Here is a 14,620-nt window from a genome sequence, read left to right as displayed (position 1 = left end):
GAGGTGGTGGATGAGGTGAACTGAGTGGGTTGCTTGGTGGGGTTTAGAGAGTTGTTTGCCAGGAGAGAGTGGAGAAGGAGGGGGGTGGAGTTCGGATTAGTATTGAGTAAAACCATATGCTTATGTGCCTTAAGAAGAAATCTTGTTAATCTTGTTAGCTTTGTTATCTTTAATAAATACTTAATTTGGTTTACCAAAGGCCTGATCCTTGGCTGGGGTTTCACAGACCAGAAGGGAGGGTAAGGTAATGACCAAGGCTGAAGGGAAACTGTAACAAATGGTGGCAGCGGTGAAGAGAATAACAATTACCAGTATTCAGAGTCTCTGGGAATACTAGTATTAGGACGTGACTGGTGGTTGCCTAGCAGGGGGATCTGTTGAGATCTGTGCTAGAGCGGGGAGAGAAACAATAAAAAAGGACAGTCCAGACTGGTGGAGTCCCTGGTGGTGCCTAGTGACAGGCAGTAGCCACGCACAGGTAGGAACCTGACAGGGAGAGCCAGGGAAGGGCATCACATGTGGTGGCAGTAGCGGTGGGATACGAACCAAAGAGAGTCCCAAAGACACGTGGTGACAAAGGAGACTACGTCACAGGTGGTGGCAGTAGCGGTGGGATACGAACAACAGAGAATCCAGATACGAATACTAGAGAATCCAGAACAGTGGTGTGGCAAACAGAAATAACAAAACAAGATTTCTTGTGAGAGTGACTGGCAAAGAGTGTGTGGCAAAGAGTGAGTGAACTCAAACACCATGGCTGAATACATAAAAATGAAAAGAGAGGAGCTGGTGGAGAAGTGCATAACATTCAATTTACCTCACGAGGGTAAAGGGGTAGATGAATTGAGGGTAGCACTTATAGGATTTGCTACTGCCCAGCAAAAACAACCTGTCAGAGAAGAGACCCCAGAAGGATACTTAAGCAATCCCACTTATATAGAGTACTTGAGAGAGAAGTTAAGATGGGAGGCTGAGGAAAAAGACAAGCAGAGGGAGTTGGAAACTGAGAAGTTGAAGATGGAAACTGAGAGAATGAGAACGGGGTTTGAGGAGAGGGAGAAGCAACGAGCAGTGGATGCCGAATTACAAGTAGAAAAGTTAAAATTTGAAAGAGAGAAGTTTCATTCTGATAAAACAAGAAAGGACAGAGATGGAGCAAAAATAAAAATTACTCCAAAGGACTTTGCTGTCTATGAGCCTGGTCAAGATCCTCAAATTTACCTCAGCACCTTTGAAAAAGCAGCTCAGTTGTGGGGGCTACCTGAAGATAAATACATGCAGTATTTATCAAACCTGATTAAAGGGGAATTGGCTGAGGTATACCAATATTTCCCCTCAGACAGGCCCGTCACCTATGCTGAATTCAAAGAAGCAGTGTTTAAAAGATTCAGACTGGGGCCTGATTATTTTAGAAAGCTTTTCAGAAACTGCCAGATACAGACAGGGAGGTCTTTCGTGGAGCTGGAGGCAAAACTGATGGACATATTTGGGAAATGGCTGACAAGTGCAAAAGCTCAGTCTGTGGAGGAGGTGAAAAACCTCATGATATTGGATCAATTATACCATCAGTTACCACCAGAAATAAGGCTCCTGGTCAAAGACAGTTCCCCTACATCGGTGCAGGAGGCCGCAGAGATGGCGGATCACTTCGCCTCCAACAGAACTGGCTGGGTGGGGAAAACATCAAGAGATTTTAAACCCAGACCATATAATGCTGGCAGAAGGGATGTGGTACCACAGCGAGTGAGTCCTCCAGTAAAATCTGAAGGGCACAGGACACCCCAGAGTGGATCTGTGTACCCTAAAAGTGAGGAGAAATTATGCTACAAATGTGGTAGACCGGGGCACCTACGTTTTCAATGTCAGGTTGCCAACCCCATTAGTAATCCTGCTCAGACAAGGGCAGTGAAAACAGAGCCCAAGGCTTTAGAAACAGCGAAAAAGGTTCAGTTCTGCCAGATAAACTGGACAGAAGTAACAGACCTTGATTCAAGTCTGAGAGAGGAAGTGAGTGTACAAGGGGCATATTATTGGGCATTGCTTGACACTGGTGCCGCTCAGACATTACTGAGGCCAGATTTAATAAAATCTGAGGTAATATTACCTCAGGAAACTGTGACTACCCAAGGAGTGAGGGGTCAACCAGAAAGTTTGCCTGTGGCCCTGGTGGAAATGACTTGGAGAGGCTGAGAGGGCCGATATAAAGTAGGCATTAATGCCCAGCAACAAGAACCAGTAATACTAGGAACAGATGTAATGGGAGCCCAAGGAAAGATATATGTAGTGACCAGACAGCAAATTGGCAGAGAAAAAGAAGCCATATTAAGGGGGGCTGAAACAAACAGGGTGGAATCTGTTAACCAGCCTCAGGTCACCATAGCAACCACTAGCAGGCCTGCTGAAGGAGACAAACTATCAAGTGGTCTCTGATAAGAAAGAAGCAGAGCAATTCAGGGAAGAGCTGCATAAAGATATAAGTTTGAAGCAGATAAAGAAGCAAGCCCTGACCCAACAGATTCCTTTCACTGACAAACTGAGGAATCAAGTTGTGTGTGAGAATGGGATTTTATATAGACTGTGGATGCCTGCTGAGAGAAAGGATGAATGTGAACCAGTGAAGCAATTGATAGTACCTAGCAAATACAGAACCAGATTGCTAGAGGTAGCCCACGATGTCCCATGTGCAGGACATCTGGGAATAAAAAAGACCAAGAGGAGATTGGCGGCACACTATTATTGGCCAAACATCTCCAAAGATGTAAAACAACATTGTCTATCTTGTGGAATATGTCAAAAGGTGGGGAAAAGTGGAGTAAAGACTAAGGCACCCTTAAAGCCCCTTCCTATAATTGGACAACCCTTTTATAGAGTGGGAATAGATTTGGTGGGCCCTTTTTCCAAACCCACAAGGCATGGCAAGAAATATCTAGTGGTGGTGGTGGATTTTGCCACCAGGTACCCAGACGCAGAAACACTAAGATCTGTAGAAGCCCCTGTAGTGGCAGAGGCTTTATTAAAAATCTTTATGAGGCTGGGTTTTCCTCATGAAGTGCTGACGGATCAAGGCAGTGTATTCATGGGAGAAGTGATGCAATGTATGTGGAAATGTTGTGGTCTAAAACATCTAAAGACCACTACTTACCATCCCGCCACTAATGGGTTAACAGAGAGATTCAATGGCGTTTTGAAGGGCATGATCAGAAGCTATGTTCAAGATCACCCACAAGACTGGGATGAACGTTTGGGATGCTTCTTATTTGCATACAGAGAAGTCCCTCAAGAGTCAACAGGCTTCTCACCCTTTGAACTCATGTTTACTAGAAAAGTGAGGGGACCTTTAGAACTATTAAAAAATTCATGGGAAGGAACCCTGGGAGAGTACAAAACATCTGTAGTAGATTTTGTATTGGAATTCCACAATAAATTAACATCAATGATGGAGGTGGTGAAAAAGAATTTGAGTCAAGCACAGCAGAAGCAAAGTTACTGGTATGACAGAACAGCCAGGGAACGTGTGTATGATGTGGGAGATATGGTTATGGCATTCATACCCAGGAAACATGACAAATTACAGGCTAACTGGGAAGGACCATATACCATCAGAGAAAGGCTTGACACAGTGATGTATGTAATCACCACAGACCAATTAAACAAAAGCAAAGTGGTTCATGTAAATATGTTAAAGTCTTACCATACCAGGGATGCACAGGTGTTGCAAGTTACCTTATTCCCTGAGGGAAGTGGGCCTGAACTTCCGGATCTGGTACAGGAAAGCAAAGACACAGGAGGGGTAGATCAAGTGGAATGGTCAGAAGAGATTCTGAGAGTTTTGAAAAACTATGGGAATCTCTTTGGCAATAAACCTGGCCGGACCAGTATAGCCAGACACTCCATTGATACTGGAGAGCATGCCCCAGTCAGATCTGTACCGTGCTGTGTGAATGGGAAAGTTGTGAGTGAAGTAATCTGTGTAGGACATGGGGTGGGGAGTGGGAAAGTCACCCCCTTATGGAGCAAGGTAGAGGCAGTGCAATCGTGGCCTATCCCCTTGCATGAATTAACAAAGAAGAAGTGTTCTGAGCGTGTGGTATGGACGGATGAATGTCAGAAGGCTTTTGATCTACTGAAGCAAGCCTTGTGCCAAGGACCCATATTAATAGCACCAGACTATGAGAAACCATTCATCGTGGCTACAGATGCGTCGGACCTGGCGCTGGGAGTCGTCTTGCTACAGGAGAGAGAAGGCACCAGACATCCAGTGGCGTACCTGAGTCGCAAGCTGACGCCGAGGGAGAAAAACTATTCGTCGGTCCAGAAGGAGTGTCTAGCGGTCGTGTGGGGACTGAACAAGTTGCGCCCATACGTGTGGGGACGAAGATTCACAGTGACTACGGATCATCGGGCCTTGTTATGGTTGCAGACTATGAAAAACCATAACACTATGCTGCAGAGGTGGTCCTGGGCCCTACAGGACTATCAAGTGGACTTCCAGTTCATCAAAGGCAAGGACAATGTACTGGCCGATGGACTTTCCAGGCAAGTGGCTGGGACTGCAGTGACGTGACCAGACGGAGGAACAAAGAAAGACATTTTCCCCATAGAGACTTTTATTTGTTAACACGACGTATAAATCCTGGAACAGGAATAATACTCTGCCGTTGTTTTAAGGGGGGGGAAATGTGATGTTCCTATATTAATGTATATATGGTAAGTGTTGGTTGTTTAGAAGATACATGGTAAGTGGAGTGAAAGAGGAGGGGGAGTGAATGGGCAGTAGAATGCTAGATGATTGGCTGAGTGTTTAAAATGGCTGAACGTATAAAAGGAAGAGAGACAGTGGAATCTGGGAGGTGGTGGTGGTGGATGAGGTGAACTGAGTGGGTTGCTTGGTGGGGTTTAGAGAGTTGTTTGCCAAGAGAGAGTGGAGAAGGAGGGGGGTGGAGTTCGGATTAGTATTGAGTAAAACCATATGCTTATGTGCCTTAAGAAGAAATCTTGTTAATCTTGTTAGCTTTGTTATCTTTAATAAATACTTAATTTGGTTTACCAAAGGCCTGATCCTTGGCTGGGGTTTCACAGACCAGAAGGGAGGGTAAGGTAATGACCAAGGCTGAAGGGAAACTGTAACAAATGGTGGCAGCGGTGAAGAGAATAACAATTACCAGTATTCAGAGTCTCTGGGAATACTAGTATTAGGACGTGACTGGTGGTTGCCTAGCAGGGGGATCTGTTGAGATCTGTGCTAGAGCGGGGAGAGAAACAATAAAAAAGGACAGTCCAGACTGGTGGAGTCCCTGGTGGTGCCTAGTGACAGGCAGTAGCCACGCACAGGTAGGAACCTGACAGGGAGAGCCAGGGAAGGGCATCACATGTGGTGGCAGTAGCGGTGGGATACGAACCAAAGAGAGTCCCAAAGACACGTGGTGACAAAGGAGACTACGTCACAGGTGGTGGCAGTAGCGGTGGGATACGAACAACAGAGAATCCAGATACGAATACTAGAGAATCCAGAACAGTGGTGTGGCAAACAGAAATAACAAAACAAGATTTCTTGTGAGAGTGACTGGCAAAGAGTGTGTGGCAAAGAGTGAGTGAACTCAAACACCATGGCTGAATACATAAAAATGAAAAGAGAGGAGCTGGTGGAGAAGTGCATAACATTCAATTTACCTCACGAGGGTAAAGGGGTAGATGAATTGAGGGTAGCACTTATAGGATTTGCTACTGCCCAGCAAAAACAACCTGTCAGAGAAGAGACCCCAGAAGGATACTTAAGCAATCCCACTTATATAGAGTACTTGAGAGAGAAGTTAAGATGGGAGGCTGAGGAAAAAGACAAGCAGAGGGAGTTGGAAACTGAGAAGTTGAAGATGGAAACTGAGAGAATGAGAACGGGGTTTGAGGAGAGGGAGAAGCAACGAGCAGTGGATGCCGAATTACAAGTAGAAAAGTTAAAATTTGAAAGAGAGAAGTTTCATTCTGATAAAACAAGAAAGGACAGAGATGGAGCAAAAATAAAAATTACTCCAAAGGACTTTGCTGTCTATGAGCCTGGTCAAGATCCTCAAATTTACCTCAGCACCTTTGAAAAAGCAGCTCAGTTGTGGGGGCTACCTGAAGATAAATACATGCAGTATTTATCAAACCTGATTAAAGGGGAATTGGCTGAGGTATACCAATATTTCCCCTCAGACAGGCCCGTCACCTATGCTGAATTCAAAGAAGCAGTGTTTAAAAGATTCAGACTGGGGCCTGATTATTTTAGAAAGCTTTTCAGAAACTGCCAGATACAGACAGGGAGGTCTTTCGTGGAGCTGGAGGCAAAACTGATGGACATATTTGGGAAATGGCTGACAAGTGCAAAAGCTCAGTCTGTGGAGGAGGTGAAAAACCTCATGATATTGGATCAATTATACCATCAGTTACCACCAGAAATAAGGCTCCTGGTCAAAGACAGTTCCCCTACATCGGTGCAGGAGGCCGCAGAGATGGCGGATCACTTCGCCTCCAACAGAACTGGCTGGGTGGGGAAAACATCAAGAGATTTTAAACCCAGACCATATAATGCTGGCAGAAGGGATGTGGTACCACAGCGAGTGAGTCCTCCAGTAAAATCTGAAGGGCACAGGACACCCCAGAGTGGATCTGTGTACCCTAAAAGTGAGGAGAAATTATGCTACAAATGTGGTAGACCGGGGCACCTACGTTTTCAATGTCAGGTTGCCAACCCCATTAGTAATCCTGCTCAGACAAGGGCAGTGAAAACAGAGCCCAAGGCTTTAGAAACAGCGAAAAAGGTTCAGTTCTGCCAGATAAACTGGACAGAAGTAACAGACCTTGATTCAAGTCTGAGAGAGGAAGTGAGTGTACAAGGGGCATATTATTGGGCATTGCTTGACACTGGTGCCGCTCAGACATTACTGAGGCCAGATTTAATAAAATCTGAGGTAATATTACCTCAGGAAACTGTGACTACCCAAGGAGTGAGGGGTCAACCAGAAAGTTTGCCTGTGGCCCTGGTGGAAATGACTTGGAGAGGCTGAGAGGGCCGATATAAAGTAGGCATTAATGCCCAGCAACAAGAACCAGTAATACTAGGAACAGATGTAATGGGAGCCCAAGGAAAGATATATGTAGTGACCAGACAGCAAATTGGCAGAGAAAAAGAAGCCATATTAAGGGGGGCTGAAACAAACAGGGTGGAATCTGTTAACCAGCCTCAGGTCACCATAGCAACCACTAGCAGGCCTGCTGAAGGAGACAAACTATCAAGTGGTCTCTGATAAGAAAGAAGCAGAGCAATTCAGGGAAGAGCTGCATAAAGATATAAGTTTGAAGCAGATAAAGAAGCAAGCCCTGACCCAACAGATTCCTTTCACTGACAAACTGAGGAATCAAGTTGTGTGTGAGAATGGGATTTTATATAGACTGTGGATGCCTGCTGAGAGAAAGGATGAATGTGAACCAGTGAAGCAATTGATAGTACCTAGCAAATACAGAACCAGATTGCTAGAGGTAGCCCACGATGTCCCATGTGCAGGACATCTGGGAATAAAAAAGACCAAGAGGAGATTGGCGGCACACTATTATTGGCCAAACATCTCCAAAGATGTAAAACAACATTGTCTATCTTGTGGAATATGTCAAAAGGTGGGGAAAAGTGGAGTAAAGACTAAGGCACCCTTAAAGCCCCTTCCTATAATTGGACAACCCTTTTATAGAGTGGGAATAGATTTGGTGGGCCCTTTTTCCAAACCCACAAGGCATGGCAAGAAATATCTAGTGGTGGTGGTGGATTTTGCCACCAGGTACCCAGACGCAGAAACACTAAGATCTGTAGAAGCCCCTGTAGTGGCAGAGGCTTTATTAAAAATCTTTATGAGGCTGGGTTTTCCTCATGAAGTGCTGACGGATCAAGGCAGTGTATTCATGGGAGAAGTGATGCAATGTATGTGGAAATGTTGTGGTCTAAAACATCTAAAGACCACTACTTACCATCCCGCCACTAATGGGTTAACAGAGAGATTCAATGGCGTTTTGAAGGGCATGATCAGAAGCTATGTTCAAGATCACCCACAAGACTGGGATGAACGTTTGGGATGCTTCTTATTTGCATACAGAGAAGTCCCTCAAGAGTCAACAGGCTTCTCACCCTTTGAACTCATGTTTACTAGAAAAGTGAGGGGACCTTTAGAACTATTAAAAAATTCATGGGAAGGAACCCTGGGAGAGTACAAAACATCTGTAGTAGATTTTGTATTGGAATTCCACAATAAATTAACATCAATGATGGAGGTGGTGAAAAAGAATTTGAGTCAAGCACAGCAGAAGCAAAGTTACTGGTATGACAGAACAGCCAGGGAACGTGTGTATGATGTGGGAGATATGGTTATGGCATTCATACCCAGGAAACATGACAAATTACAGGCTAACTGGGAAGGACCATATACCATCAGAGAAAGGCTTGACACAGTGATGTATGTAATCACCACAGACCAATTAAACAAAAGCAAAGTGGTTCATGTAAATATGTTAAAGTCTTACCATACCAGGGATGCACAGGTGTTGCAAGTTACCTTATTCCCTGAGGGAAGTGGGCCTGAACTTCCGGATCTGGTACAGGAAAGCAAAGACACAGGAGGGGTAGATCAAGTGGAATGGTCAGAAGAGATTCTGAGAGTTTTGAAAAACTATGGGAATCTCTTTGGCAATAAACCTGGCCGGACCAGTATAGCCAGACACTCCATTGATACTGGAGAGCATGCCCCAGTCAGATCTGTACCGTGCTGTGTGAATGGGAAAGTTGTGAGTGAAGTAATCTGTGTAGGACATGGGGTGGGGAGTGGGAAAGTCACCCCCTTATGGAGCAAGGTAGAGGCAGTGCAATCGTGGCCTATCCCCTTGCATGAATTAACAAAGAAGAAGTGTTCTGAGCGTGTGGTATGGACGGATGAATGTCAGAAGGCTTTTGATCTACTGAAGCAAGCCTTGTGCCAAGGACCCATATTAATAGCACCAGACTATGAGAAACCATTCATCGTGGCTACAGATGCGTCGGACCTGGCGCTGGGAGTCGTCTTGCTACAGGAGAGAGAAGGCACCAGACATCCAGTGGCGTACCTGAGTCGCAAGCTGACGCCGAGGGAGAAAAACTATTCGTCGGTCCAGAAGGAGTGTCTAGCGGTCGTGTGGGGACTGAACAAGTTGCGCCCATACGTGTGGGGACGAAGATTCACAGTGACTACGGATCATCGGGCCTTGTTATGGTTGCAGACTATGAAAAACCATAACACTATGCTGCAGAGGTGGTCCTGGGCCCTACAGGACTATCAAGTGGACTTCCAGTTCATCAAAGGCAAGGACAATGTACTGGCCGATGGACTTTCCAGGCAAGTGGCTGGGACTGCAGTGACGTGACCAGACGGAGGAACAAAGAAAGACATTTTCCCCATAGAGACTTTTATTTGTTAACACGACGTATAAATCCTGGAACAGGAATAATACTCTGCCGTTGTTTTAAGGGGGGGGAAATGTGATGTTCCTATATTAATGTATATATGGTAAGTGTTGGTTGTTTAGAAGATACATGGTAAGTGGAGTGAAAGAGGAGGGGGAGTGAATGGGCAGTAGAATGCTAGATGATTGGCTGAGTGTTTAAAATGGCTGAACGTATAAAAGGAAGAGAGACAGTGGAATCTGGGAGGTGGTGGTGGTGGATGAGGTGAACTGAGTGGGTTGCTTGGTGGGGTTTAGAGAGTTGTTTGCCAAGAGAGAGTGGAGAAGGAGGGGGGTGGAGTTCGGATTAGTATTGAGTAAAACCATATGCTTATGTGCCTTAAGAAGAAATCTTGTTAATCTTGTTAGCTTTGTTATCTTTAATAAATACTTAATTTGGTTTACCAAAGGCCTGATCCTTGGCTGGGGTTTCACAGACCAGAAGGGAGGGTAAGGTAATGACCAAGGCTGAAGGGAAACTGTAACAAATGGTGGCAGCGGTGAAGAGAATAACAATTACCAGTATTCAGAGTCTCTGGGAATACTAGTATTAGGACGTGACTGGTGGTTGCCTAGCAGGGGGATCTGTTGAGATCTGTGCTAGAGCGGGGAGAGAAACAATAAAAAAGGACAGTCCGGACTGGTGGAGTCCCTGGTGGTGCCTAGTGACAGGCAGTAGCCACGCACAGGTAGGAACCTGACAGGGAGAGCCAGGAAGGGCGTCACAGTCTCCCCTTCCAGCACATGATCAGCTGCACATTATGTGCTGAACCCACAATTCCACTGAAGTTCAAGTCCAGTGCGTGACAGAGGCCTACTGCCAGGAAGCACTCCCCACAAATTTCTCCTTTGCCAAGCAAACCCACCTTGTATCCCAGCAGCAATGGACACTACAAAATTTGCTGAGGAGTGATTAGACTTAAAGGATGAGGCCAAAAAGCTTCTGACATTTCCAGCCAGGTCTCCCCCTGCCACCACCACCCCACTCATAGGTAAATTTGTTTGGGAAGAGGGGCAGCAACAGGTATCCAAGGTTAAGGGGTAGGCTCAGTAGCCTACACAGTTTTTCCAAGTGAACTTTGAAAAATGGATCTAATTATGAGGTGAACAGGTTGGGGGATAGGGATGGGGTTCACTGCCTAGTTCCGATCTGCTTGAATTCCAAGAGCCCGGCTTTTGTTTCCAATCCACCTTTTTTTTGTTCCCATTTGCTTTCTCAATTGCTGATCCGCCAATTATTTTAAGCAAAAATAAATGAATGTAATTTTTAACAAAAATGGTTGTGGAAATGTTTATGTTGTTCCATCTTTATTTTTCTATTTACATATCAATTAGGCAGATAATCGCCTAAAAGAGAGGTTAATGGAAGTAAATGGCAATTATCACCTAGACAGTAGTTAAGAATGCATCGGCTTACAGGAAAGCCAATTACAAAGACAATAATATCAAATTCGGAGAGGATTTTTTTTTAAAAAAAAAACATGCTGATGACAGCTGCAACCCACCGCAAGAAATCAATGCCAGTCCGAAAAAATAACAGATTGTCAGATTAAGTTGAAATCTGGTACTAAGTTCGATTTAGTGGCTGTTCTCCTTCATCCATAGTGGGGGAACATGCCCATCACTGAAGCCAGAAATGTCATCAGAGGGAGGAGGCTAAAAACACACTGCTGAAGGAAGGGACAATGTAAACCAATACAGAACAGGAAGACACCCCCCCAAACTACTAACGTTAATAAAAGGAAAATATATCTATGAAGATACATATCTGTAAAGATCTACGATATCTTCATTCTAGATGTAAGTAGGATACCAAGACATAAGTTAAGGCTACAATACTATACATACTTACCTTGAAATAAGACCCAGGAACTCAGTGGGACTGAGCAGATATGTATAAATTTACAATGTGAATATGACCTAAGGGTGGTAGCCAACTAAACAGTTCCACTAGCAAAGAGGTGGGGAACCTTTCTGGCTCTGGGCCAACTCCTATGTCACATGACTGACAGGTGGGCTGCCCAAGATTGGAAACCACAGTGCAAGGGGCATTGCCACTCCTATGCTTTGGAAGCCTCCCCGTGCTTCTCCTTTTTATCCCCAATGCCAGCGGTAGAAAGCGGAAGCATGGGATACTCACAAAGCCCTCCCTGTGCTTCTCCTTTCCATCCTCAATGTCGGAGGTGGAACAGAGCCACTTGGGAAGGTTTCAAAGAGCATCACTGGGAGAGAGAAGGAAGGTGGGCAGTTGGACTGTGCCTTCCTCCAGCAAAGGAACAATCAGGAGCCCATTTTAAGCTCCCAATTGTTCCTTTGAAACCCAGCCTTTACCCACCCCACACCTGATGTCATGTATTTATGTGCACATGTATGATGTCAGGAATAGGGTAAATGGGTGTGGCCTTCCCCCTAATAGCCTTGAGGGCCAAATGTTGAGGTCTGGTGAGTCATGATTCACCCACAAGCTGAAGATTCCCCACCCCTGTATTAGGACATGGAATTTTAGGTGCACAATAGAACTTCCTTACCCTCTCCTTTCTTTGTGTGCCCCTTATATCTGTTCTGGGGGTTCCTCAAACCATCCAGAGCAGGTTTACAAGGCATGCAGCAGGCACACAGAGAGAGGAGACAGCAGGTAAATTCTACTGTACAACTTTCGCAAGCAGATCTTTTTAGCTGGATACTGCCCATATCTTTAAAGTTTGGAAGCGTTATTAGAAAAAACTGCATATTAAGGAGCTTTCTACCAGAATTATTTGAAGAAAACTTTGACCCCTATAGAAAACATGGCCCATAATATGGACATTAACAGATAATAATATAAACATTAACAAATAAGTGTTCAGTGTAACTGATTTACTGATACACTGTATTTCACTATATTTATTCCGATTCAATAAAAAGCTCTGCATGCATTAAACATATACATGAATTGTATAATCCATTATTAAAATCTGACAATGATTCACACTACAGTGAAATATAATGAAAGCAGACAATCTAATATATTAAACAAAATATACTAGTGTTAGACAAAGCTCAAATGTTAAACAGAAGTCCTTTGTATCACACTATCCCTTTAAAATGAAAACAAAAATTGCTTTCAAGGTCTCTCTTATGGACTATTTTCAAGCAGTCACAACGTTGCACTTTCCAATGTCATGATCTTTCTTATAAAATGAGTAATGAAGCACATCACAAAATGAGACAGGGAACTTTCAGCTGTGTTCTCTAAATCAGAGCTTGCAAGTGGGACCTGCAATAAAATGCAGCAATGCAGAGTGCTCCTGCTCAGGACATTCAGTTCCATCCCCCCTTCCCTCCAGTTTTCTGTGGGTTTTCGTCACCCAAAAGTCAGTCGGTATCCCATACCTACCAAGCATGTTGTCTGCATTGCACTATTTTTCAGATTTTGTTTGCCCCCTGCAGTTTTTAAAAATTTAATTGATATTTTTTTTTGCAAATACAGATTGTCCTATCTTGCTGTGGATGGTGCTGTTTCGGCTATATAAAGTCTGGACACTCTGGGAACTGAGTTTGCTATATATGCACACATAGAACCTGCAACAAAATGAGCAGGTATGGAGTGCAAAATATTGCTGTACGGATCCCAGACACCCCATTCTATCCCTCCAACAGTGGGTATCATGCCCACTGATCATACTTGGTCCTCACTGGGCTATTTTGAGTGGGATTTGACTCCTGAGGGTTTTTGTCTACATTTTTAAAAAATATGCTTCTGCAGACGTCAGGGTTCCCTCATATATTCCAGTATCTCCCATGTGTGCATGTGTTGCTATTTTGGCTACATAAGGACTGGCATTCAGAGAACTGAGATCACTATTACTATATATGATGATGGTACAAAAAAGATGGTGCTCAACAGGGTTTTTTCTTTCTTTTCAGCAACCAAAATGGCAATCCTGATCACATGTCACACTGCAAGCTCCTTTTTAAACTGCCCGAGTGGCAATGTAGGAAGACTGGTGTTTAGCTGAAAAGAGAAACAGCCCCTATAAATCAGTTCACCAGGTCATAACACACTTTCAGTCATGAAACAAATCAAGACAAATAGCTCCTGAGTTAAAAACATTAAGATACACAATTCAGACTATACCTCCTTGAAATGCTGTTTTGTGGCTTACCTCAAGTTATATGTCCTCAAGTTACGTTGCCTCCTCTTTGTGGCTCGCAATTTGACAAAGGTCCTCCCTGTTGGGTCAAAGACGCATAGGACGGTGATGCAAACACTCAGAATGACAACCCAGTTGCAGACGACCATTCCTAGTAAAACAGAGTGGGAAGATTAAAATGCTCAGTTCATGAGTGTCAGATATGATTCACCTGGCCAGTTTTTTCTGTAGCAACACACTCTAGCTGACATTCACCAATCAAAGTGAAGGCCACTCCTGTCTACAGCTTCTGGCTGCCTCAAACATACTGCATGCAAAAGGGGGCATGCATATAATATCCACAGGAACACCAGGGACCTCAAAACCAAAAATTGTTGAATGAAAGGAATTATGGGGAAAATGGCAGTTTAGAGATGTACTATTGAACTGTTCTCTAAAGACCTGTGCTAGTTTCCAGAGCCATGGAAAAGATCTATGCAACACCTATTCAGGTTGCAAAAAACAGCTCCTGTCCTTCCATCCACATACACTAATTGAAGTTTGTATATGGGTTAAGTCTATGTGCAAAAACATGTGGGGTGGGGACATTTATGTATGTCAAAAGGGAATTCATGCAGAAATCTTCAAATACACACCCAAAGTGACACTCTTGGCAGTAACATCATTGCAGGAGCTGTAGTACTGGGTTAACCAAACAATGCCCACAATAGCATAGACGAACTCAATCACCAGGATGGCTGAAACAATAAGAACATAGAGCACAATAGCAGCATTATTCTAATGAATACCTTGTTTCAAAGGATGTCAGAGACCATCACAGTATTTCTTGTTAGCAGTTCTCAGGCAGTGAGAAAACCAGATTTTCTTTCCTAAGCTCAATTAAACATAACCCTCCTTTATAAAATAACAACGAAGATTGAAATTATTAAATTTGGGAGCATTTTATACTAATGCTCAAGGCAAGCATCCAAAAATCAATTAACAGCTATCCC

General features: G+C 44.0%; 1 protein-coding gene across 10 annotated transcripts in view; it reads right to left on the bottom strand.

Annotated features, from left to right (window-relative positions):
- Window positions 1-14,620, bottom strand: part of DAGLA (diacylglycerol lipase alpha) — a 167,516-nt gene that overhangs the window by 40,864 nt on the left and 112,032 nt on the right. For all 10 annotated transcript variants that reach the window (XM_061609831.1, XM_061609826.1, XM_061609829.1 and 7 more), the window contains 2 exons: window positions 14,264-14,365; window positions 13,641-13,779 (listed from right to left, as the gene is read on the bottom strand). In XM_061609831.1, the coding sequence (XP_061465815.1) occupies window positions 13,641-13,779; window positions 14,264-14,365 (241 nt within the window). The remainder of the gene's footprint in view (window positions 1-13,640; window positions 13,780-14,263; window positions 14,366-14,620) is intronic.

Source organism: Rhineura floridana, chromosome 2, assembly GCF_030035675.1.
Source record: "Rhineura floridana isolate rRhiFlo1 chromosome 2, rRhiFlo1.hap2, whole genome shotgun sequence".
Classification (NCBI taxonomy): domain Eukaryota; kingdom Metazoa; phylum Chordata; class Lepidosauria; order Squamata; family Rhineuridae; genus Rhineura; species Rhineura floridana.
Note: the sequence above shows the minus strand (reverse complement) of the source record. Positions and strands in the feature narration are given on the sequence as shown.